At 40.0% G+C, this 24,057-nt stretch overlaps 1 protein-coding gene across 3 annotated transcripts in view; it reads right to left on the reverse strand.

Annotated features, from left to right (window-relative positions):
- Positions 1-23,825, reverse strand: part of XPO7 (exportin 7) — an 89,753-nt gene extending 65,928 nt beyond the window's left edge. For all 3 annotated transcript variants that reach the window (XM_045997045.1, XM_045997044.1, XM_045997043.1), the window contains exon 1: positions 23,714-23,825. In XM_045997045.1, coding sequence (XP_045853001.1) covers positions 23,714-23,731 — 18 coding nt within the window. In that variant the 5' untranslated portion in view covers positions 23,732-23,825. The remainder of the gene's footprint in view (positions 1-23,713) is intronic.
- Positions 23,826-24,057: the final 232 nt, after the last annotated feature.

Here is a 24,057-nt window from a genome sequence, read left to right on the forward strand (position 1 = left end):
AACCCCAGGATCATGACCTGAGCGGAAGGCAGGCTCTTAACTGACTGAGCCACTCAGGCCCCCACCATCTGCCCTTTTAAGAGGGACTATACAGGATGCCTGGGTGGCTCAGTGGGTTAAGCCTCTGCCTTCAGCTCAGGTCATGATCTCAGGGTCCTGGGATCGAGCCCCACATCAGGCTCTCTGCTCAGCAGGGGGCCTGCTTCTCCCCCATCTCTCTCTGCCTGCCTCTCTGCCTACTTGGGATGTCTGTCAAATAAATAAATAAAATCTTTAAAAAAAACAAAAAAATAAAAAAAGAGGGACTATACAGTAAGAAAGTTTGACAGAAACTGTTACGCAGGATTCATAAACATCATCCACATTCTACTTCTCTGAAGCTTTAGGAAATTTAGTAATAAAACAGTTTAACACAAATGGGACTTAATACAAATTTTATCTCTTCTTTATAAACTACTCTAAGACCTCTGAAGATTTTCATTTACCCATGCAACGCTTCTACTGGCAAAAACTGAATACCAATTTGAACAAAGTAGCTGCTCAACAAATATACAATGCTTTAAAAAAGAGGAACAAAGATACCAAGAATCAGGCACTGAGAAACAGAAATGCAGGTTTAGGTGTTGGTCCAGGGTACTTCAGTTTCTGTTGATCCTCTACAATTAAATAAAGTTACTAGTCAATAACTTCTAGTGATTTTAATGAGCCCTTCAGTAATTCATAAACTCAAAAAAGGAATACCTTCCCTGCTTTGATAACTGGTAGACTGTTATAGATAGGGACACTGCAGTGATTAGAACAGTGATGGGAATAGGAAGGAAATAGCTAAGAGCTACTTCAGAATCCTAAACAACTAGACAAGCACAGTTTGAAAAGCAAACTAAATTCAGCTCCTATCGGTCAGCCAGCAAAACATGAGATACCAGTCTCTCCTATCATGTGAATACTAAGATTTAATCTTCTTGGTAGTAGAGAGATCAAAAGTGCTTCTGCCTAAAACATAACACATCAAGATGTTTTAAAAAGCAAAGAAAAAGTTTAATGACTGAACTCAAGTGTTTTGGAGATACATTTAATAAGCCCAAATAAGACTAACCAACTGACTCATTCAATCAAAATTAATCTGTGTGTACTTTAGGGTGGTTAATTTATAATCTACCAATAATTATGTAAATTATACAGTGTTGTAAACATCTTCTAGCCATGTTGAAAACTGGCTAGATCTGCAAATATGAGATTTTCTGAGCTGATATTGAGCTAGGTATTTTAAATATAGTACAACTTTGGAACTCATAGATTTGATTAGTCAAAGTCTGAGTCTGTCTCGAGTGACAGGTTTCACAAGTGGATGACAAAGTAAGTTTTTTGTTTGGCTGAGCCTGGTATGTAGTAGCAAGGCATGTCCATAGGGGGCGAGTAGCCTAGATACTCAGCATTTACCTCTCAACTCTCAATTCATCCTCAGAACCACCCAATATAAAGGTCTTATTTCCCCTTTCTTTCTTTCTTTTTTTTTTTTTTTAAGATTTTATTTATGTATTTGACAGAGAGAGATCACAAGTAGGCAGAGGCAGGCAGAGAGAGAGGAGGAAACAGGCTCCCCGCTGAGCAGAGAGCCCGATGTGGGGCTCAATCCCAGGGCCCTGAGATCATGCCCTGAGCTGAAGGCAGAGGCTTAACCCACTGAGCCACCCAGGCGCCCCTTATTTCCCCTTTCAGGTGAAAACAAAAACAGAAATACAACAGAAAATTCTGCCTACAGAGGATTGCATGTCTGACACCAGCTACTAACAGAATTACATGAATAAAAGAGCTTACACTTTGGGAAGTGACAAGTTAAACAAAGCAAAGAGCAGTTTTCACCTGAGGAATTTTTAAGGGTCCTTCAGTATGCTAATGTACATCATAAATTTCTAAGAGATACAATATGTAGTTTCCCAGCTTCTAAGACCACATAACCCTTTTGTGTGTAGAACAGGTGACAGACCAGTGAGCCAAGAAATACAGTACTTTGCAAATGCTGCTGTCAGGGTACCGCAAAAGTTGAAGACTCATGAAAGTCTGGGGATTGATCTTTTGAGACTACCACAGAATGTGTATGATTTAGTCATTACAGCATCACTGGTTAGGACAGACATCACACATAATCATCCTCTATATAGAGGAAATCTAGTGACCTGGATGTGTGAAGGACTGCAGATTCAAACTGCTTCTGAGAAACAAGAGGGCAAAAATTGTTCTGTTGATTGTATCTTCTAGATGTAAAGAGAGGTCATGGTGTAAGAAATAATTACCAGTAACCCCTAAGTAACTGCTAATCAGAATCACCTGGGGGTGCTCTTTAAAAAAATCACACTGCCATAACCAAGATTCTGATTCAGCAGGATGAGGTAAGAGCCCAAAGTGATCCTCCTAGAGGTAGGGCTAGAGGAGGGAGGGAAGAGACCAGAGAGTCTGGTTTCCAAGAGAATAAAACAAAAGGGCTGATGCCTCCAGCTCCAATAAATCATGGGCTGTGACTACGAGAATTTGGTGTTGTTTAGTGCATAATGCAGAACTGTAGGAAATAGCTCATTCGTGGGTATGAATTTCTACTCCATAACTTTCTAGCTAAGTGAAATGGGGCAAGTTAGTTTGTGCCTGTCTGTGACTCAGTTTCCTCATCTATAAAATGAAAATAACAACAACAACCCGACTGTGTTGTCATGTGGCTTCTAGAGATCTGCATAAACACACTTAGAAAAGCACCCGCTATGTGAAGAGGGCTCAGCATACACTCTGTTGCTACTCCTGACCCAGTCCTCTACTGGTGATCAGGAATAAAAGCTATTAGGAAAGAAGAGGCCTAGGACGTTGTTTCAGGGAAAGACACCGCATAAAAACGTTTAGGAACAGAAGGCCACAGGGGAAAGAATAATAGTGGGAACTAACAAAAATAAAGAAAGCAGATTAAAGCCCTGAGATCTGCAGAAATTGAGCAAAGAAAGATCTTGCCCATACGGACTCCTCACAGGGACACTGAATGGGCATGAGAGGGCCACAGAGTTAATTAGGAGGCAGTCCCAATAACTCACACAACATTTCACAGACAAGAAAACTATAGCTCTGACAGTTAATTTGCCCAAGGTTACACTGCTATTAAAATTTAGATGTGGCTTCAAATCCAATGCTCCCTCCACTAGACTACTCTTAAAATCCTATCTACGAGAAAGAAGCAAAGAGCCAAGCTATTTAGTAAAAGTGAATATACACACCAACAAATATATCTATTTGTATAAGTCTATTTGTATTCAGTGGAAAAGAAGGAGTGTTGGCAAGAGACATACACTTGGAGCTTAATACTTAAGTTGTAATCCCTTTCACTGACTGCAACTTTGGGCAACAAGCTTAATTTCCAACTAGTCTGTTTACCTGGAAGAAGCTTGCACCTTGATATAAAAATCAAAAGAAATCATGCATTTGAAGATACATTGCAAATTATGTTTCGACTTCTGGCAAAACGGCAAACTAGTTAGCTTCCAACCTTCCTGACACAAACATGTAGAGCTGCTATTTAAATAAGACAAAAATCGTTTTATATGCATGGCTTTGTAACTAAAAAGCAGAAGAAACCAACTAGGGCCAAAAACTAAGAGAACTAAAAAGCAGAGAAGCAAGCATGGCCTGTGACTGTCCTGGTGCAGATGGGGCATGTTGGCTTTTGGTCTTGGAAATGTAGGAACTTGGGTTTTGATATCAGTGCAAGGACTGGAGACGCTCTGGGCCTGCACTGGCTGGGGAACGGGAACCAAGTCCCCAGGGATTCTGGATTCATACCAGAGAATAAAGTAGCTCAAAAAGAGGGTGGACTAAAAATAATAATACTAAAACATAAGTAAAATCTGCTCACCAAACTGGGAGATAGTAAGAAAGCTTGTCTACTTCAATCTGAACTCAGTAAAGGAAAAAAAAACAAAAAAAAAAAAAAACAAGAATGTGTAACCAAGGACTGGTGTGACACGCCAGTTTAGGAAACTGCAGGTCCTGATCCTAACACCTAATTGCCTTTGGGCCAATGAGGCTTTGGGCTAGGTGGAGTAAAATGCAAAACCTCTCTGGAAGAGGACACCTTCAACCCCGACCACAGAGGTTCCCACACACAAATCTCTACTCCAGTTTAGCTCATCATGTAAAACTGAAAACACACGAAGAAACCAAGAATCAGCAGACCAACAGCAGAATTAAACTTCTAAGAAATTCACATGAGATAATATGACAGCGATGAGTACAGATGTTGAAGTAATCAAAACTTTAAAAGAACAAGACACTGAAAAAAGGAACAGGCAGATTTGAATCAAGATGAAATGAAACTGTGAAAATAGAAAATATAAGTCAATTAAATCAAAACCTTCAGCAAACGGGTTAAACACCTGAGTAATCACAGCTGAAGAATGAGTTAGTGAACTAAAAGAGAAATCTGCAGAAACTCTACATAATAAAGAGAACTAAAGACATGAAATAGGAGAGCAGTTAAGACATACAGGAGGCAGAGACGATCCTAACATGTCTAAAAAGGCCTCCAGAAGGGAAGATAGAGAAGGCAAAAGGTAATAATCAGAAAATTTTCCAGAACTGATAAAAACTATAAATCCCCAATTTCAGAAAATGCAACATATGTCAAACAGAATCAATTTTAAAAAAATCAAGCCACCAATTTTGTAGTAAAACAGAGGAAATCTTAGAGTGACCACATAATTTATTCTTTAAGCTGGGACACTTTTGTCCCAGGCAAATGTTAAACCACATGGGATCCCAGGACAAAAGGAGTAAAAAATTGAGACTGTTCCAGTCTGTATGTCCCAGCCAAAACATGGAGTAGTTTTATTAAAGAAATAAGACTGACAGCAGAATTCCTGACAGCAAAAGACAGAAGACAATGAAATAACCTTTTCGATGGGTAAGAATGACAGTATTTCTCTCTTTTATTTCTATATCCAGCTACATGATCTTTCACAAGTGAGGACTAAATAAAAACATTTCCAGACAAAAGTGGACTGAGTTCCTTGTTCAAATCGTTGAAACAATTACTGAAGGATGCACATACCAGAGAAGAAAATTCATTCTGGAAGGACAGCACAGGGATGAAAAAATAAAGTTCTACCAACATTGTCAATTAATTAGAAAATTCTGATAAAATGAAAAGTTAGGAAAATACAACTCACTACAAATGACTCAAGAAAACGTGAGTAGATCTACTGCCCCACCTCTAAAAACTATGCTAGATGGTTTTATGGTGAATAGTACCAATCATTTAAGTACTAATACAAATCTTTATTTAAATTGTTCCAGAAAAGTAAGGAAAGAAGAAAGTGAGGGGAGGAGAGAAAAGAAAAGTAGGAAAGATCCTCACCTGAGACTGAGGCTACTGTAAGCTTGACACCAAAACCAGAGAAAGGGAAAGCACGGTATGACAAAGGAAAATTACAGGCCAGTTCTCACTTATGAACAGTTACAAAAATCCAAAACAAAGTATTAGCAACCCAAATCCAATCTGATAAATTTGACAAGCTGATCCTAAAAATCATATGGAAGGAAAAAGGACCAAGAATAATGGAGACCATTTTCAAGGAGTTCAGGAGCACTGGCCTTACCAGAGACCAAAACTTAGACAGCTCCATCATTTAGGACAGTATGTGGGGTGCCTGGCCAGTTCAGTCAAAATAGTGAGTGACTCTTGGTCTCAGGGTTGTGAGTTTGAGCCACAATGGGTATAGAGGTTACTTAAATAAATAAAACTTAAAAAGAATTAGGACAGTATGATATGGGCACAGGGATAGAGAAACAGACCAATGAACAGACAGAGCACTGGAAGGGAATTTGTACCACAAATGTGGCAATATAGATCAGTGCAGAAAAGCTGAGTGACCCATATAATAAATAAGGTTGAGAAAATCCATGTGGGGGAAAAAGTCAAATTATATCTTTATCCAAAAATGAACTTCAGTAGGTAAAACTGAAAGTATAATAAAAATGTAAGTTTTTACTTTTTCCACATAAATACCAATATATCCAGAATAGAATGATTTAACCAAGGGACATTAAGTTTTCTTCAAGAAAACAGTTCGATTTTCTATGAATATGAGAATGTTCCAGCCAGCTGAAAATAATAACGTATATGCACACACATACATATACACATAATATACCAAAACACAACGTTAAATGTATATGCACATAACCAGTACACTCCTTAGGGATAACAAATTATCTTGGGGAAAGGGCTTTTTGTTTTTTTGGTAAGATTTTACTGGTTTTGTTTTTTGGTTTTTTTGGGTAAGATTTTACTTATTCGAGGGCTGCCTGGGTGGCTCAGTGGGTTAAGCCTCTGCCTTGGGCCCAGATCATGATTTCAGGGTCCTGGGATCGAGCCCTGCATCCGGCTCTCTGCTCAGCAGGGAGGCTGCTTCTCCCCCCGCCCCGCTCTGTCTGTCTACTTGTGATCTCTGTCTGTCAAATAAATAAATAAAATCTTTAAAAAAAAAAAAGATTTTACTTATTTGAGAGAGAAAGAGGGCATGCACATGACCTGGGGGAGGGGCAGAAGGAGAGGGAGAAGGAGAAGCAAGTTCCTGGCTGAATGGGGAGCGCCATGCGGGGCTCAATCCTGGGACCCCAAGATAGTGATCTGAGCCAAACCAACTGGGCGACCCAGATGCCCCAGGGAAAGGGTATTTTATTCAAAAGACAGTCTCCATCAAAAGACAGTCATATCATTTCTCATGACTAATTCCAACAGCTAAACTGAAAACAATATAGAAGAAAAAAAAAATCACACAGATAATCACGATCTACTCTATGCTATTACAACCTCTGCTTCTGCAACTGAAAACCAGAATCAAGATACTACAACCAAGATACTACACCAAGTTTCACTCCTTGCTTTTTCCATTTAGTTTATGGAATGAATATTTTAATAAATCACTCAAATCTCCGAGAAATCTGGTTTGAATGCCTGCATAGCAACCCATCCCATTCTAGCACTTGCTAATTTCTGTAGCCTCATCTCCCTCCTTGGCATATAGTAAGCTTCAGGCAGGATGGTCTCTTCCAATCCTGAGAGGGGAAGTTTCCTCCATAAGGGCCCTAAATACACCTCTTTTTGTCTGAAACACGGTCCTCTTCTTTCCTTTCATATCCTCACCCAACACTGAGAAATCAGGAGCTCCTGCGTGGCTTAGTCAGTTAAGCATCTGCCTTCAGCTTGGGTCATGATCCCAGGGTCCTCAGATAGAGCCCTAAATTGGGCTCCCTGCTCAGCAGGGAGTCTGCTTCTCCCTCCTCCTGTCCCCTGGCTTGTGCTCTCATTCTCTCTCTCAAAATAAATAAATAAAATCTTTAAAAAGATGAGAAATCAGTACTCTCAAAAGATTTCAGTACACCTTTTTCTTCCTATCTCTCTCTCTTTTTTTTTTTTTAATATTTTATTTATTTGACAGAGAGAAATCACAAGTAGGCAGAGAGGCAGGCATAGAGAAGAGGAAGCAGGCTCTCCGCTGAGCAGAGAGCCCGATGAGGGGCTCGATCCCAGGACCCTGGGATCATGACCCGAGCCGAAGGCAGAGGCTTTAACCCACTGAGCCACCCAGGCACCCCTCTTCCTATCTCTTAACATAGTTTGTAAATATATATTTACTGGTACAATTTCTAGAATATCTATAAACAAGGACCACACCTATTTTGTTCTTTGCTTTATCTGTAGTATGTAGCACAGTGTCAGACCCACAGAAGTGAAATAGCAATTAAAGAAACCATTTTCTAGGGTGCCTGGGTGACTCGGTTGGGTGACTGCCTTTGGCTCAGGTCATGATCCCGGAGTCCTGGGATCAAGTCCCACGTCGTGCTCCCTGCTCAATGGGGAGTCTGCTTCTCCCTCTGACCCTCTCCCCTCTCAAGCTCTCTCACTCACTCTCTCTCTCTCTGAAATAAATAAAATCTATAAAAAATAAAAAAAAACCATTTTCTAAACCCATTTTTGTCTAAACCTTCCTTAGGAATGATTACTTGTACTTTTTCTTTAATTGTGCTAATTGTATAACAAAATTAAGATTGTTAAGATTGTTACGGTTGGAAAAGTTTAAATTCTTACATTATCTCTAGAAAACAATAATATAAAGATAGCTATCCTACAAAAAGAGGGCATATGATTTTTTTAATTGTGTCATCACACTCTGAGATTCCTCCTAACTTAAAAATTATGTAATTCTAATCCCATCTCATTAACCTGTTAATGGTATCATTCTGATTACCATGGACATGTAACACAATTACTGCATCCATAAATGAAACATTCTCAATATTCAGTTGTGTGTAAACAAAAACAGTACCTTTGGTGGAGAAATGTTAACTGGCTTTAAAATGCTTTCTTAATACACCCACATAAATAAAATATAGTATTAAACAGAAAGCAAACCACTATAATACGTCATTAAAATAGGTGTCTGTTTAAAAACAGGGGTCAGGGCAATATTCCTTTTTAAACAAATCTGTGTATGTGATTGGAGAACCAAGGATTTGAAAGCCTGAATTAGAGGAATTTTCAAACTGTAGCCATATCACCAGTTAAACAACAGTAACAATATTAACATTATAAAATCCAAGGGCGCCTGGGTGGCTCAATGGGTTAAAGCCCTGCCTTCGGCTCAGGTCATGATCTCACGGTTCTGGGATCAAGCCCTGCATCGGGCTTTCTGCTCGGCGAGGAGCCTGCTTCCCCCTCTCTGCCTGCCTGCCTCTCTGCCTACTTGTGACCTCTCTCCCAGTCAAATAAATAAAATCTTAAAAAATATATGTGTGTGTGTGTGTGTATAAAAACACATTATAAAATCCAGAAAAGGGAAGAAGACATTTCAATGATTTTCTCAAACCTCAGAATGTGCTGCACACCTATAATTTTGGCAGTGAAATACTACTGTATACCACAGGCCAAATAATACTTTCTTGCCCTATAGAAATATATCCTTGATTCTCTAAAAGAAATCAATATGTATATTAAGCAACAACAGAGCCAATTTTCCTTGAATGTTCCCCTTTTGTATGTTATTTCTTTATACCTGTATATGCTTGTACATCACACGTATCAAGAATGAACAACCTGCAGTTTCTGAACCTAGCTGAGATTTAATATTCTGAGATATTAGGACAGCATCTCCTCTAATCTATTAAGACTTGCAGTCTAACTACTGATCATAAACTTTTAGAAGTTTGCTAGTAAGGATTAAAGATTTCAGAAATAAAGGTATAAAGAGGACTGGACTTTTACTGACCTAAAAATTCAGAAGATAGCTTCTCAATTCTCTTTTCCCAAGAGAAAACCCCAAACACTGCATGTACTCCTTTAGAAGCTTCTACAAAAAGGAACATAGGAAACTCAAAACAGAATAGTAAAGGAAAAAAGATAAAAGCAATCACAAATACTTAATCTTGGAACCCTGAACTTTGATTCAGAGAAGGAAAGAATTCAGAGTTCCGTATTTACCCTCTGGGGGAAAAAAAATGTAAAAAACGAGTATTAAGTAAACATTTCTTAAGAAGTTTTGGCATACATACGCCATACATATTGGTTTTCTGATTCTCTGTAATTCTAAATACTTTTTCCCTTAACAGTTTTATAAAATATCAATTTGTCTTTCAAGTTTACACTATTATATGATCTATGAAAAATGCTTTCAAGGAACTTATCAAGTCAGCAAATAAGGAGGACCAGGCAAGTTGCAAAAGAGAAGATTTAGAAGAATCTTCTAATAGCAGACAGTTTGTTTTTTTTTTAGAAGTTTTTTCTGGGTACCCCTCAAACACTAGTTATAATGAGGGGCATAAAGAAAAACTCATGTTTCCCAAAAGTTGAAAATGAGATGGGGAGACAAAACAGACCAAGGGCAGATTAAGTGTTAAATGCCTTAACTAAAATAAAGAAACCTTTAAGCAGTATTGGTGGCCACACTGCCCTGCTAGCTCAGAGAATGAGACTCTGCAGAAGTATTAGTGGCCAGAGTCGTTTAACATCATAAGGTTTACAGCAATTCCCAAGAATAGGACCTCTTCTTTTTTGCATTAAATGCATGCAATTTCGGGGCTGTTTGTCAAATATAATTTCAACGCTGCTGCTGGTAATTTGACGTTGTTCCAGAATACAAACTAGAATAAAACATCAATTTCACTCAAGTTTTGCAGTTTGCTATAAACTTACTAAGAATTCAGATAGGTGTGTATTATGAACACTTAACATTTTACATGTATTTACAACATCTGAAGGCTACTGAAATGGGCTTTCACTATGATTATATGAGTTCTAACCCAAGTTGGTAACACGTAAACACTGCCTACTGGGTATCTTCACTCAAATGTAAACCAGCACCTCAAAATCTGTATATTCGAGACAGACCTTACTACTTCTTCAACATCTTGCTCATTCATTCACTGTCTGCTTAACTGCCCAGAAACGTGGAAGCTGCCTTTTCACTTTATGCATTTGGCTGTCAAATCCCACCAAATGTAACCTCCATAATATCAATCTCCTATTCCCCATCCTCAAAGCTATGACCTTAATACAAGTCCCAGCTACTTCTTGCATACAGTACTGCTTTATGTCCAACTTTGTCCACCTCCAATCAGTTTTCTACACCATCAACACAGTGATGTGATTATTCCATTATTTCTACTTAAAAACCTTCAACTACATATCTACAGAACAAATTCCTTATTATGATATAACAGGTTCTTCATGTTCTGGTTCTTTCTTATCATTAAAGTCTCATCTCTCACCTTGCTCCTCTTTAGTTTCTATACAGCAGCAATATTTAATTGTTTTCAATTCCCTGGAATGTTCCATGAACATATACAGCTTTCCTTACCGTAGTATTTCTCTGCTTAGTATGCTTATTGACCTAGAGAACACTATGTCTTTTTAGATCTGGCTTAAGCACTCACCATTTTAGAACACTTTCCTGGCTTGGGGGTGCCTGGGTGGCACAGCTGGTTAAGCATAGGATTCTTGGTTTCTGATCAGGTTGTGAGACAGAGCCCTGTGAGCGTGGAGTCTGCTGACATTTTCTCTCCCTCTCCCCCTCCCACCTGCACTCTCTCTCTCTCTCTCTAAGGTAAATAAACTAAAGAAAGAAAGAAAGAAAGAGAACTTTTCTGGCTCTCCAAGGGAAGACTGACGTGTGCCTCATTGTGCTCTATGCATGCATGTGTCCAATCACCTACATCTCTTTACTTCCCTCACTGGCACACATTTCTAGCTACTATGGTCATTGAGTGTAGATGTTGTACCTTATTCGCCTTTATATAGCCACTGCCTGGCACACAGCACACAATCAAAAAATATCAGTCAAATGAAGTAATGTTTACTCATCTGTGTATTTTAATTGTCATTTCTCCTGTCTCACCAATTCACCAAGAGGATGAGACTATTCTAAACAACAATATTCTGTCAAAGAGCAAATAGGGGATACATTTAGGGTACTAGGAGACACATCAGGTCAATCCAAGAAATGTGACAAGAACTATGTCTGAAACGACATATGACAAAAGCTGTTTAAAAATGTGTCTTTCTGGGGGCGCCTGGGTGGCTCAGTGGGTTAAAGCCTCTGCCTTCAGCTCAGGTCATGATCCCAGGGTCCTGGGATTGAGCCCCGCATGGGGTTCTCTGCTCAGCAGGGAGCCTGCTTCCTCCTCTCTCTCTCTGCCTGCCTCTCTGCCTACTTGTAATTTCTGTCTGTCAAATAAATAAATAAAATCTTTAATTAAAAAAAATGTATCTTTCTGGACGCCTCCAAAATACCCTTTGTTACATATTTCCTTCGGTCTACATACAAGAACATCAACAGAACACCCATATGCCACTTTCTCAATGTGAGCTGGTGCATTTAGATTCTTACTTCAGCAAAACATTTATTTCTAGGATAGATCATACTGACATGACCAATCACAAAAACCTATAAACATCCCTCTGTTATGAACAAGATAATTAGGGGCACCTGGGAGGCTCAGTGGGTTAAGCCTCTGCCTTCGGCTCAGGTCATGACCTCAGGGTCCTGGGATCGAGCCCCGCATTGGGCTCTCCTCAACAGGGAGCCTGCTTCCCCCTCCCTCTCTGCCTGCCTCTCTGCCTACTTGTGATCTCTCTCTCTGTGAAATAAATAAATTAAATCTTAAAAAAAAAAGAAGATAATTCATCAGGTATAATAATTACATAATTTTCTTTCTTTTTTCTTTTTTTTTTTTTTTTGCCAAAGAAGAGGATAACCACTTGGTAATATACTTATTGACCTCCAATTCACTATTCACAATCAGTTTTGCCTGCCCCAAGAGCAGAATCACAAAGAACAGTTTTTAGTTTTTAGTTCAATCTTAAAATAAGCTATCTAAGCTCTCTTAACCATTTTAACTTAAAATATTTCCGGGTCCTTTCCTTTTTACTTATTTATTTATTTATTTATTTATTTAAAGAGCTTATTTATTTATTTATTTGACAGAGACACAGTGAGAGAGGGAACACAAGCAGGGGCAGCGGTAATGGGAGAGGGAGAAGGAGGCTTCCAGCAGAGCAGGGAAACGGATGTGGGGCTTGATCCCAGTATCCTGGGATCAGGACCTGAGCCAATGGCAGATGTTTAACGACTTAGCCACCCAGATACCCCTCTTTTCTTTTTAAAGATTTATTTGAGAGAGAGAGAGAGAGAGAGAGAATGCATGTACAGAGGGAGGTGCAGAGGAGAGAGAGTTTCAAGCAGATTTTGCGACCTGAGACGAAATCAAGAGTCGCACTCTTAACTAACTGTGTCACTGTTAAAGTCCTTAAGACACTATTTCCTACCAGTAAAATTCTGAATTTCTTTTATGAGTTGACTGCTTCCTCTCCTTACTTGACTAAGAGAACAGAACATATCATAGGTTCATGGTATAAACAGTAAGCAATCTTAAATAAACACCTTAAAATAGGTATTTGTATTCGTATATATACCTAGGAGAATGAGGATCTAGCTTAGGCACCCAGGAAAGTAATTCTATAACCCATGTTCCACTTCTGCTTCCATTCCTCTGGTTCAGTTGGTAAGTTTTTTATTCTAGAGTAGCACTCAATCAAGGTTTCTGTGATAAAAGAAGTATTTTACCTGCACTGTGCAATCTGGTAGTCACTAGCCATATGACCCTAGTGGGTAATGGAAATGTGGTCAGTGTGACTAAAGAACTAAATTTTTAAGTTAATTAATTTTAAATAGCAACATGTGGTTAGCAGTTACCATTTTGGCCAGTGCAGTAGAGATCTGAGAATGCCATGGTCAACAAAAAAGTAGAGCCTGATCTGGTTCCTATCAAACGGGGTTTGGGCTAGAACCATGCTGGGCTGTTTCCTCCCCTACCCAAAAGTCAGGCAACAGATCTAAAGGGACAAATACCCCGAAAGTCTGCAAAACTTTTTGGTAAAGTGCCAGATAGTACTTTAGGATTTGTGGGCCAGTAAGCCAAAATGTCTCTGTTGCAACTATTCAACTCTGACATCGTAGCATAAAAGTAGCCATGGCCAATTTGTTAAGGAACTTGTATGGTTGGCTATGTTCTGATGAAACTTTTATTTAAGAACACCGAAATTCAAATTTCATATAATTATTGTGTGCCATGAAATATTACTCTTAGATTTTTTTTCAACCATCAAAAAAATGTTAAAAACTGTTCTTAGTTATCAGGTCATACCAAAACAGGCTGAGGGGCCAAACCTCCAGCCTGGTTTGCAAACCTCTAAAATACATGAAAAGTCAGTGAGCACATGAAGAGATACTCAACCCCATAGTCACAGAGGAAATGCTAGCTAAAACCATAGATCCCACGAGAACAGTAATATCAAAGGCTGATGAAGATATGTAACGTGGCATTCTTATACAGTGCAGGTGAGAAAGTAAAATGATACAGTTGCTTAAGAAAACTGACAGTTTTCTGAGTCTGGGTGGCTCAGTGGGTTAAGCTTCTGCCTTCAGCTCAGGTCATGATCCCCAGGTCCTACCATCGATCAAGCCCCGCATCAGGCTCTCTGCTCAGCAGGGAGCCCCCGCTTCCCCCCACCACCTCCCCCACCCTGCCCCCCCGCTTCTCTGCCTATTTGTGATCTCTGTCAAATAACTAAATAAAATCTTAAAAAAAAAGAAAACCAACAATTTCTTTTAAAAATGTTAAGTATACTGGGGTGCCGGGGTGGTTCAGTCGCTTAAGTGTCCAATTCTTTTTTTTTTTTTTAAGATTTTATTTATTTATTTGACAGACAGAGATCACAAGTAGCAGAGAGGCAGGCACAGGGAAGGGGGAAGCAGGCTCCCCGCTGAGCAGAGAGCCTGATGTGGGGCTTGAACCCAAGACCCTGGGACCATGACCTGAGCAGAAGGCAGAGGCTTTAACCCACTGAGCCACCCAGGTGCCCAAGTGTCCAATTCTTGATTTCAGCTCAGGTCATGGTATCAGGGTTGTGAGATGGAGCCCCACATTGGGCTTGGTGTTGGGTGCTTGATTCTCTCTCCCTGTGCCCCTCCCCGGCCCTCACTAAATAAACAAACAAACAAACAAACAAACAGCTAAATATACCATAAGACCTAGCCATTCTTTCCTAGGTACCTAACTCAAGAAAAATGGAAATTTACATCTACACAAAGACTTGCATTTGCATATTTACAGACCTTTTTCAGAGTGACTTAAAACTGGAAACAACCCAAGTATCCCTCCAAGGTGTGATGGATATATAAAATGTGATACATGCATTCATACATTTATTACTACTCAGTAATAAAAAGTAGCCAACTACTAATACTACCCTACAAACTGAATGAATCTCAGAATCACATGCTGAGTAAAAGAAAAAAAAACAGAGTACACAGTAGGTCTACTACATAAAATTCCAGGAATTGCAAACTAATTTATGGTAACAGAAAGCAGATCAGGAGCTGAGGGAAGGATAGATGGTAGAGTTAGGAGGAACTGTTTTGTATTTCGTTCATGGTGAAGGAGTCACAGGTATGTTTTTGTTCAACTGTATGTACATCTTAAATGGATGCAATTTACTGCGCACATAAAGATGATTTAAAGGAAAATCTGATTCCATTGGCACCAGTATTACATATAGCAATCTTTACGAATTGATATATTCACTTTTTAAAAAAAGTGCTATTTGAATTTGAGGAAGTGGGAAAGCAAGGGATAGATGCAAAGTTAGTGTGAAGTCTCACACTATCACTTCTTATTGGAAATGTGCCCCTGGTACCTTGAGGGTACCTAAATCAAAGAGCTCTGAGGAAAGGTTTTAGGAATTCTGTGAACTTACACACCTTTCCTGTTTATAACACTCTGATCTCCCTGTTTGGAACATGGATTTTAAATTAGACTACAATGTAGAATTCCAAGAATTAGTAAGCAATCCTTATATTACAATAGGTTTTCATTTGTAATACTTCTGGGATAATGTCTTTATTTTAAATACAACCTGTTACTCAAGTTCAATTTATTTAAAAGCATTTCACTATAGATCTTTGGAAAGCTTAATAAAACTTGCTCATCTACGGCACAACGTTATCAGTTCAAGATACTAATAAAGAAAACAAGGTCCCATTTCCCAGGAAGTTTTATCCATTCTTTCAAATTCCTGGGTATTCCTCAGACTAGTTTTTGACAAGACCTTACAAGGAGTCCTCAGATGGGTCAATGACAAGCTGATGATTCAAAAAAAAAAAAAAAAAATCACCTACTAACACAAAACACATAATATTCTAAATAATTTGTGGCTATACCTTGGGTAAAATCTGGATGAATTTTTTTTTCACCCAATTACAGGTACGTGAAATATACATCTGGCTTCCCAGATTCTTCTCAGAGAAAACTGTATGTTACAGCTTCCTATAGTCAAATTAATTTCATGCTTGACTTAGACAATGTCCTTTTGGAAGAGAGAAATAAAACACCAAAATCAGGAGTCAGTGGAGATGAAGGAGGTTAAGAACCCAAGCCCTGAAATGACTTTTGCCTTTTGAAACGATATATGCTTTCAAAACTCTGCAAAGAATTCTAAAGAGAATTGAAAAATACACTTTAAAAAACACTGTGTTTTCCTTCTCTGGCCCTAAATACAACACTTTTAACTGTACAAGTGACTCAAGCTTTTTGGCAAATGTCTAGCATAATTCTCAATTTGGAGACTACATATTTCACGTATCATACCTTACCATACAAAGTACCGAAGAGATCAGTATTTGTGTCCCACGTAAGTTCATACACTTAAACATTAAAAAGGCCACTACAGCTATAAGATTACAACTTCCTGAAGTCGTGCAAGGGATATTTCATTCATCTGTTTGCAGAGGTATTTATAAGAAAGCATTCTAACTGTTTTTCATTTAACTAATCTGTCTCTAAGACAGGTTTAAATCCAGGGACTTTTTTTTTTTTTTTTTGAGGCTCCATGCTGGGCCTCAATGTGGGGCTTGAACTCACGATCCCAAGATCAAGACCTGAGCTGAGTTGAGATGAAGAGTTGGATGCCTGGAGTACCTGGGCGGCTCAGTGGGTTAAGCTTCTGCCTTTGGCTCAGGTCATGATCTCAGGGTCCTGGGATCGAGCCCCGCATCAGGCTCTCTGCTCAGCAGGGAGCCTGCTTCCCCTCTCTCTGCCTACTTGTGACCTCTGTCTGTCAAATAAATAAATAAAATATTAAAAAAAAAAAAAAAGAGTTGGATGCTTAACCAAGAGTCACCCATGCACCTATATCCATGGACTTTTAAATAAGAATAAATTTTTAGGGGCGCCTGGGTGGCTCAGTGGTTTAGGCCACTGCCTTCGGCTCAGGTCATGATCTCAGGGTCCTGGGATCGAGTCCCGCATCGGGCTCTCTGCTCGGCAGGGAGCCTGCTTCCCTCTCACTCTCTCTGCTTGCCTCTCTGCCTACTTGTGATCTCTCTCTGTCAAATAAATAAATAAAATCTTTAAAAAAAAAAAAAAGAATAAATTTTTAGTATACTACCATCAACATCTAACTAATAATAATGTCAATTCCTTATCCCAAATGTTTTTCAATGCTTATTATGCAACTAAGAGACCTTTCTCACATATTATCTACAGCTCAATTTGCGCAGTTACAGATAATCAGTTTCTCAAAAATACTCTGGGAGTTTAAAAAGTTGGGAGGTTAGAGGAAGGCATATTTAAGAGAGATGAAATGGAAATATCAGTATGAGCACAAATGTTTTAGGAAAATTCAGGACAGTATTAAATACGTATTAAGAACAGGGCAGTTTATTTGGGAGAGAACGGTAAGGGAGACTACTGGAAATTCCAGCCAGAATGCTCAAAGTGTAAAAGACTTAACAGATCACCTAATCCAAGCTCAAAGACACTAGATGAGTTGCCCAATGAAAGGGCATAAAAGGACTAAGCAGAATGCCTGGCTAACAGATGGTCAATAAAAGTTGGCATCTCCCTTTCCTTTCCCCCAACCAAGATCCCACACCAGTTAAGTTTGACAATAACTACCATCACAATCATCACCTAAAACTTCCAACAGTTCTCAAGTCTTCCAGAGACACCAGGTGTTTTCATCAGACTATATCAAGGAAAATTCCCTGACTATGATCTCTTTAATACCTACCTTATAGAGTTGCTGTGAGCATTAAATGAGACCATGTAAAGTGGCAAGCAGCTGAAAGTCCAATAAATGTTAGCATAAAGTTTCCATTTCTGCCTTCTCTCAATTTCCATTTATGGTAGTAAGAGTGTGAGTGTGTACGTCTTTATGTGAGTGTGCATGAATGTTTATGAAGAGGTGAGGGCCAGGGATGCAAATTTGACATACTTTAGGACCCAGTTTTTGACAATGCTCCTCCTTTCCCCAGGATCTGCGCCCCTCTTCCATCTCATTCCACTGAGAATTCCCTGCTATAGTGAGTCACTATAAATGTGAGGCATGAACTCACATGTACTGGAATGGTGGGCGGTGGGGAGCAATGGGAGTAATAGCCCCCTCATTCACTGACATGTTGAGAAAACCATGGTCTCATTATAAATCCACAACTCAATAATCCAGGCTTTTTATCTCCCCAATTAAAGTGCATGGCCCCCGAAAATAAGACATCACATATTGTACTTCCTTCCATGTGTCTATATAGCACTAAGAAAGGGCATTAGCAGATGCTTAATAGTCTCTATTAATCAGTCTCAAGAATTCAATATTTAAAAATTCAATCTGCATGTAACTCTTCAGGAACACATACTATGATCCTCAACTACCCTTTCACATGGGTCAAAAGGGAAACACAAATTAGTTTCTCAAAAAATGTGGTGAGCATTTTCATCTAGAAAGAAATGTTATCTTTAAATTTTAGTTCTAGGGGCACCTGGGTGGCTCAGTGGGTTAAGCCGCTGCCTTCGGCTCAGGTCATGATCTCAGGGTCCTGGGATCGAGTCTCGCATGGGGTTCTCTGTTCAGCAGGGAGCCTGCTTCCCTCTCTCTCTCTCTGCCTGCCTCTCTGCCTACTTGTGATCTCTCTGTCAAATAAATAAATAAAATCTTAAAAAAAAAAAAATTTTAGTTCTAAAGTTCATGAATGACCTGAAACTGCAGGCAAATTTTTGTGCAGGTATGTTTTTCCTTCCTGGAGAGCACACAGCTTCCATCACATTCTAAGCATACACACACACACAAAACATCAAACTCCCCCCCAAAACTGAAGAACCACTGCTCTAATACTGTCTTCCCTGGCTTTGAAGTTCCAGCTCTCATAGATAGGTCTTACTCAGCCTTACTTCTAAAAGTATACTCAAAAATCAAATGACAGCATAGTATTTACCCTTAGGAGGAAGGATAGATGGGTAGTTATTGGGGGGGGGCAATCAGAGGGACTTTTGAGGCACTGATTATATTATGGATTTGGATGCTAGCTACATAAGCCCTTGCTTTGTGAAAACTCATCAAGCTGAACACATGGTCTGTGTACCTGTCTGAAGGTATATTTCACTAAGAGGTTTAAAAAAAAAAACAGTAACAAAGATGGGTCACTTATACAAAGCAGACATCATTATACAATGTAAAAAATAAATACTTCAAAATTATGTACTAGGAGAAATCCCTGAGAAACCTCTCTGTGAAAGAGTCAATGAGGCACAGTGGCCCTCAGTCCAGCCATGTCCAAGTAACTTACTGGGGCAGATTCACCATCCTCAGTCAAGCCCTGAGACTGACTGTAGCCCCAGCTGACAGCCCGACTGCATATGAAAGACCCTAAAGTGAAAAGACCCTAAACTAGAATGCATAGTCTAGGTAAGCAACTTCCTGATTCTGACTCTGAGAAATTTTGTGGGATTATGTATGTTTGGTGGTTAAGAAAAAGATGATAAAATTTCTAAACACTACCTTCCTTATATATATTGAAGTGAGCAAAGAAAAAGAAAGCTCAGTAATTGTACCTGAGACATTAGCTTATTGGTTTAAATTGGCAATATTTCCTTCTTGAAAGGCCTTCAAAACTCAACCAAGAGGGGCACCTGGGTGGTTCAGCTGGTTAAGTGTATGTATGCTTTCAGCTCTGGCCCTGATCTCAGGGTCCTGGGATGGAGCTCCACATCTCACTCCCTGCTCCCAGGAGTCTGCTTCTCCCTCTCCCTCTGCTCTCACCACTCACTGGCGCGCACACACATTCTCATTCTCTCTCAAATAAATAAATAAAATCTTAAAACAAAAACAAAAACCTAGCCAAGAAAAAAGAAAATATAGCTGGTGATTATGAACACCAACTTCTGCATCAAATGGAATTTAGTTTCTCTCTAAGATACAGAATAGGGATCTTCTCAATGCTTCTTTCTCCTACCTCCATCTAAATTAGAGATTCCACTACAACTTATGTTTTATGTTTTACTGAATAAGTATTTTAATGATATCACATGTATACCTTCATTTTTCTGAAGGTTTTTCTCACAAGACAAAATGTACTAAAGTCAGTTATTAAGTAAATATAAATATGTTCTTCCGAAATATAGATATATCACTTATATAAACCCACAGAAGAGGAAGATGGGGTGAATGAGGGAGTATAGCTATTTCAGTATCATCCAACACAAATGTAGCATGTTTTGAAATCAATATATTAGTTCTTATATGTGCACTTTGGAAGCCTGCCCAAAGAGAGCAGCAGAAATTTAACATTTCAGCAGTCTGGCTCCTGTGTCTTTCTCAGCTCTAAATTCTCTGCAGTGCACAGTACAGCAAATGGCCTTGTACACATTAAGCATTATGATATCACTGAAAAATAGCTGCAAAACTTACTGAGTTTTTCCATTTAAAATTCTCGAAAGTTGTACACAACTCCCTTCTCAAAATGGACTACCCATAGCTCCAATCATTTCCTTACGTACTTTTGAAAGCTGAAAATACAACTATCAGTTTTACCATAATCAGGCTAAATTTTTGCACTCTTAAATTTTAACCTGCCAATTGTAAATATTCTTCTATGTGATTCCCTAAAGTTACATCAATGGTCAATATTTAATTACTGTACCTTATATTAAAATAAAATATGACTATTTGAAAACAGTATCTTCTTTTGTTACAGACATAATGCAGAGCACAGTTAATAATACTTAAAGATTCTGTGTAAGGCCCAGCATAAAAACATAATAAATCTTAACAAAACCCTAGAACTAACCTCCATGTATATTATTATCTTATAATAATTATATATTTAGTACACTTATATACTTAAAAATTAAGTAACATATATTATATATATTATATACTCTCTCCTTTTCCTTCAAGATCCTGAACACCAGCTAGCACTGAACACCAGCTAGCACTTTTAAAGCTAACATCTGATTCTTCTTAATTTTTTTCATTACCACTGTACACTAAGAACTGTCTTCTCTTTGCAGTAACTAGCCAGTAACTGAAGATACTGAATCCTCACTAACTTCATCTAACTTAACATATTTAAAAAAAAAAAAAAAAAAAGGAAGGGGAGCAACTGAAGATAAATACAAATGAGTTTGATTTTTTTTTTAAACAGTCAATGCTCTGTAATCACTGCCGGCATGGTGAGTGTTAGATAAAGTCGTCTAGGAACAAGAGACCCACCACTGTAAGTTAAGTTGCATACAGCCACTCTTCTGAAGAGGCTTGACTATGACAATGACAGAGCTGAAAGAGCAAATGTTATAATTCTTCCATTACTAACGTTTTGTAACACTTAAGTCTTCCGTAGAACACATATCAGAAGAAATGCTCAGTATTTCAGACCGAGAATCATATGACACTCGCTTAGTGTCAGTAAAAAACAAAAACAAAAACAAAAAACAAAAAAAAACCAAAAACCAAAAACCAAAACAAAACTGCTCACCCTGGTGGTTCAGGAAAGTATTAGACACAAAAATGACTCAACTGTTTAGTAATACATATGAAACTTTTAAATAATCACTGTCTCGAATCTTTTAACAGACTCCTTTTTAAACTTCATGTTCCAGTAGTATTATGAGAAAAGTATCACCCCTCAACCGACTTCAGATTTGTCTTTAATCCTTTTATTTGCTCATTCCATACCGGGGAGAGGGCATCCTCTTTTCTGTTACAGTGAAGCACCAGGGAAAAATCTTAAGTTTCAAATACTAAAACTAATTTAGTGACCTAACAAAGAAAAGCAACATGCCCCATTTTATCTAAAGAGAAAAAAATTCCCTCACAAATTTACTCTCTTGCAATAAAGGCTGCTAATTCAAAGAACACACTACGGCTCTTAAAAGTAAGATAAAACACTGGCTACCATACTCCTCTTTTTTCAAAAAGTTAGTAAATTCCTAACTTTGGTAGATTTTTACTCTTGGGTAGGTGGGAAAAAAATATCACCTTATTAAAAATACAGTAGATCCTCCTTTGACCCAAAAATGCTACGAAGATTAATTACTTTGATGAGGCTTAACTTTTCTCTTGTGAGACATGACAGCCTTTTGGGTTCAAGGTATGGGAGAGACCACATTCAGAGATAGTCCTTACAGGACACAGAACAAATGTATATTCATAAAGGTAAACGGACATCCTTTGCTTTCCAAACCATCGGTCAGAAAGCATTTTGGAATGCTCATGGATGCTTTTTCCCCGGTAGAAAAGACTAGACCCGGAGTCAAAATGCTTTTGGTCCCTTAGTTTTATCTTCCGTAAATCTCGTATCATTTTGTGCTTTGGTTTGCCTTTAAAAAGAGAAATAATTCTTATCTACTTACTTTTTGAGGATGGAAGAATTTTTTTCTAATCACATAAAATCCTTCATGTTTTTTAGAAATGGCTGCTATAAAACTCAAGGTGCTACACTATTACTACTAGTATCACCTTGTATCAAGTTTTACTGCTATTTCTGAATTAGGCCATGATATTGGCTTTAAAACACAAATCTTGGGGTCTTCCACCTGCAGTTAAATTTTTTACAGTTCTGTCCTGATAACTTGTCCCTCATACTCCAAAGACATACTCCACTGATCCTTGGGCCTGAAAATTAGTGCCTCCCTTCCCAATTAAACAACTGATAGAAGTCACAACACTCTAGCTTCTTGTACACGTATCAGGAATAAGATCATTCTTTTTACCCGAGAAATGATACTATACAGTATGCAAAATAAGGTGACACTTCTTATGCTCTCTATACTTCCCACAACACAAAATCTGTGCAGTTACCTAGAAAATCTGAAAGCTGCTGACAACAGATTAATATCACTAACTGTCATAAAAAATAATCCGTCTAGAGCACAGGGAGGGAAAACTTTACCGAGTTTGCAAGAATTAACTCTGCACTCCTTCAGCTACGACTAGGTCTGGTGTGGGCTGTCCCTTCGTAGGGCCCGTGCCTTGTCTTTGAAGAAAAGTGGCTTGGGCCCAAAGAACGCCTGGGGCAGCTCCTGCGCCGGATCAAGACCCTCCAGAGCGACGTCCGCACCCAACACTGAATCTCTCCTCTCAGACACACCCCCCTCCACCCCGCGTTTCACAGGAGGTGTGGGCACTCAACTCCTTCACTGTGGATAGGGGGACAGGAGGGAGGGCGGGCACAGGCCCGAGCACCCATTTTGGAGGACTGGGGAGTTCGGCCCCATAGGCTGTGCGATTGTGAGTGTGGGAGTGAAGGGCGCATCCGTGGGAGGGAGAAGGAGGCTAGTTCGGGGGGGGGGGGGGGTCCTCTTGTGTTCGGGGGCGTGAAGAGGAAGGCGGCGGGAAATACTCGGGAGAGCGAGGTTTACCAGTGCTAGGTTTTCTTTTTGTTATTTGTGTAGCGCTGGAGGGTGTAATGGGGGAGACCTCTCAGGACAGAGCCGACGAGGGGGGTCTCCCTCCCTTCCCCGTCTTGGGGAGCAGGAGGACTTGCCGAAGGCCTCCTTCCAGCGGAAAGACAGTGACTGATAAGCGATGTAAGCTGTGCGCGCCGGGGCACGGATTCCTGCACCTCCAGCCCCGCGCGAGAGGCGTGGGACCGGGTGGGAGGGGATGGAGGAGGCCCCCGGCCCGGGAGGCGGGAAAGGCCCCGGAGCTCCGGGACGGGCGGCGGCTCCGGAGCCCCGAGTGGCGGTGGCGCGGGCCTGGCGAGCCCCGAGCCGGCTCGAGCCCTTTGGGCCGCGTGCTCCCCCCACTCCCCACTCTCCGCGGCCGCCGCCTCCCCCCCGCGGCTCCTCTCACCTGCACATGATCCGCCATTTTGCTCCATTCATGCTCCTCTCCGGCCCCCCCTCCCCCCCAGCGCGCACCTCGGCCGGGGCCGCTGCCGCCGCCGCCGCCGTCGCCGCCGCGCCTGCGCGCTGGGGGCTCGTCACGCTACGCTCGCGGCGTAGCGCTGCTCGGCTGCGCAGGCCCCGGCGGCCGGGGCCGCGGTTGGAGAATGCGCAGCGCCGTTGGGACGGCGTAAAGGCGCGGGCAACGTCAGCTGCCCGGAGACGCGGGGGGTGGGAAGAAGGAGCGGGCCGGGGGAGCGCGAAGGGAGGGGGAGCCGGGGGAACAAAGCTTTGTTTACATGGTTTTTAAAG

This window comes from Meles meles, chromosome 2 (genome assembly GCF_922984935.1).
Source record: "Meles meles chromosome 2, mMelMel3.1 paternal haplotype, whole genome shotgun sequence".
Classification (NCBI taxonomy): Eukaryota; Metazoa; Chordata; class Mammalia; order Carnivora; family Mustelidae; genus Meles; species Meles meles.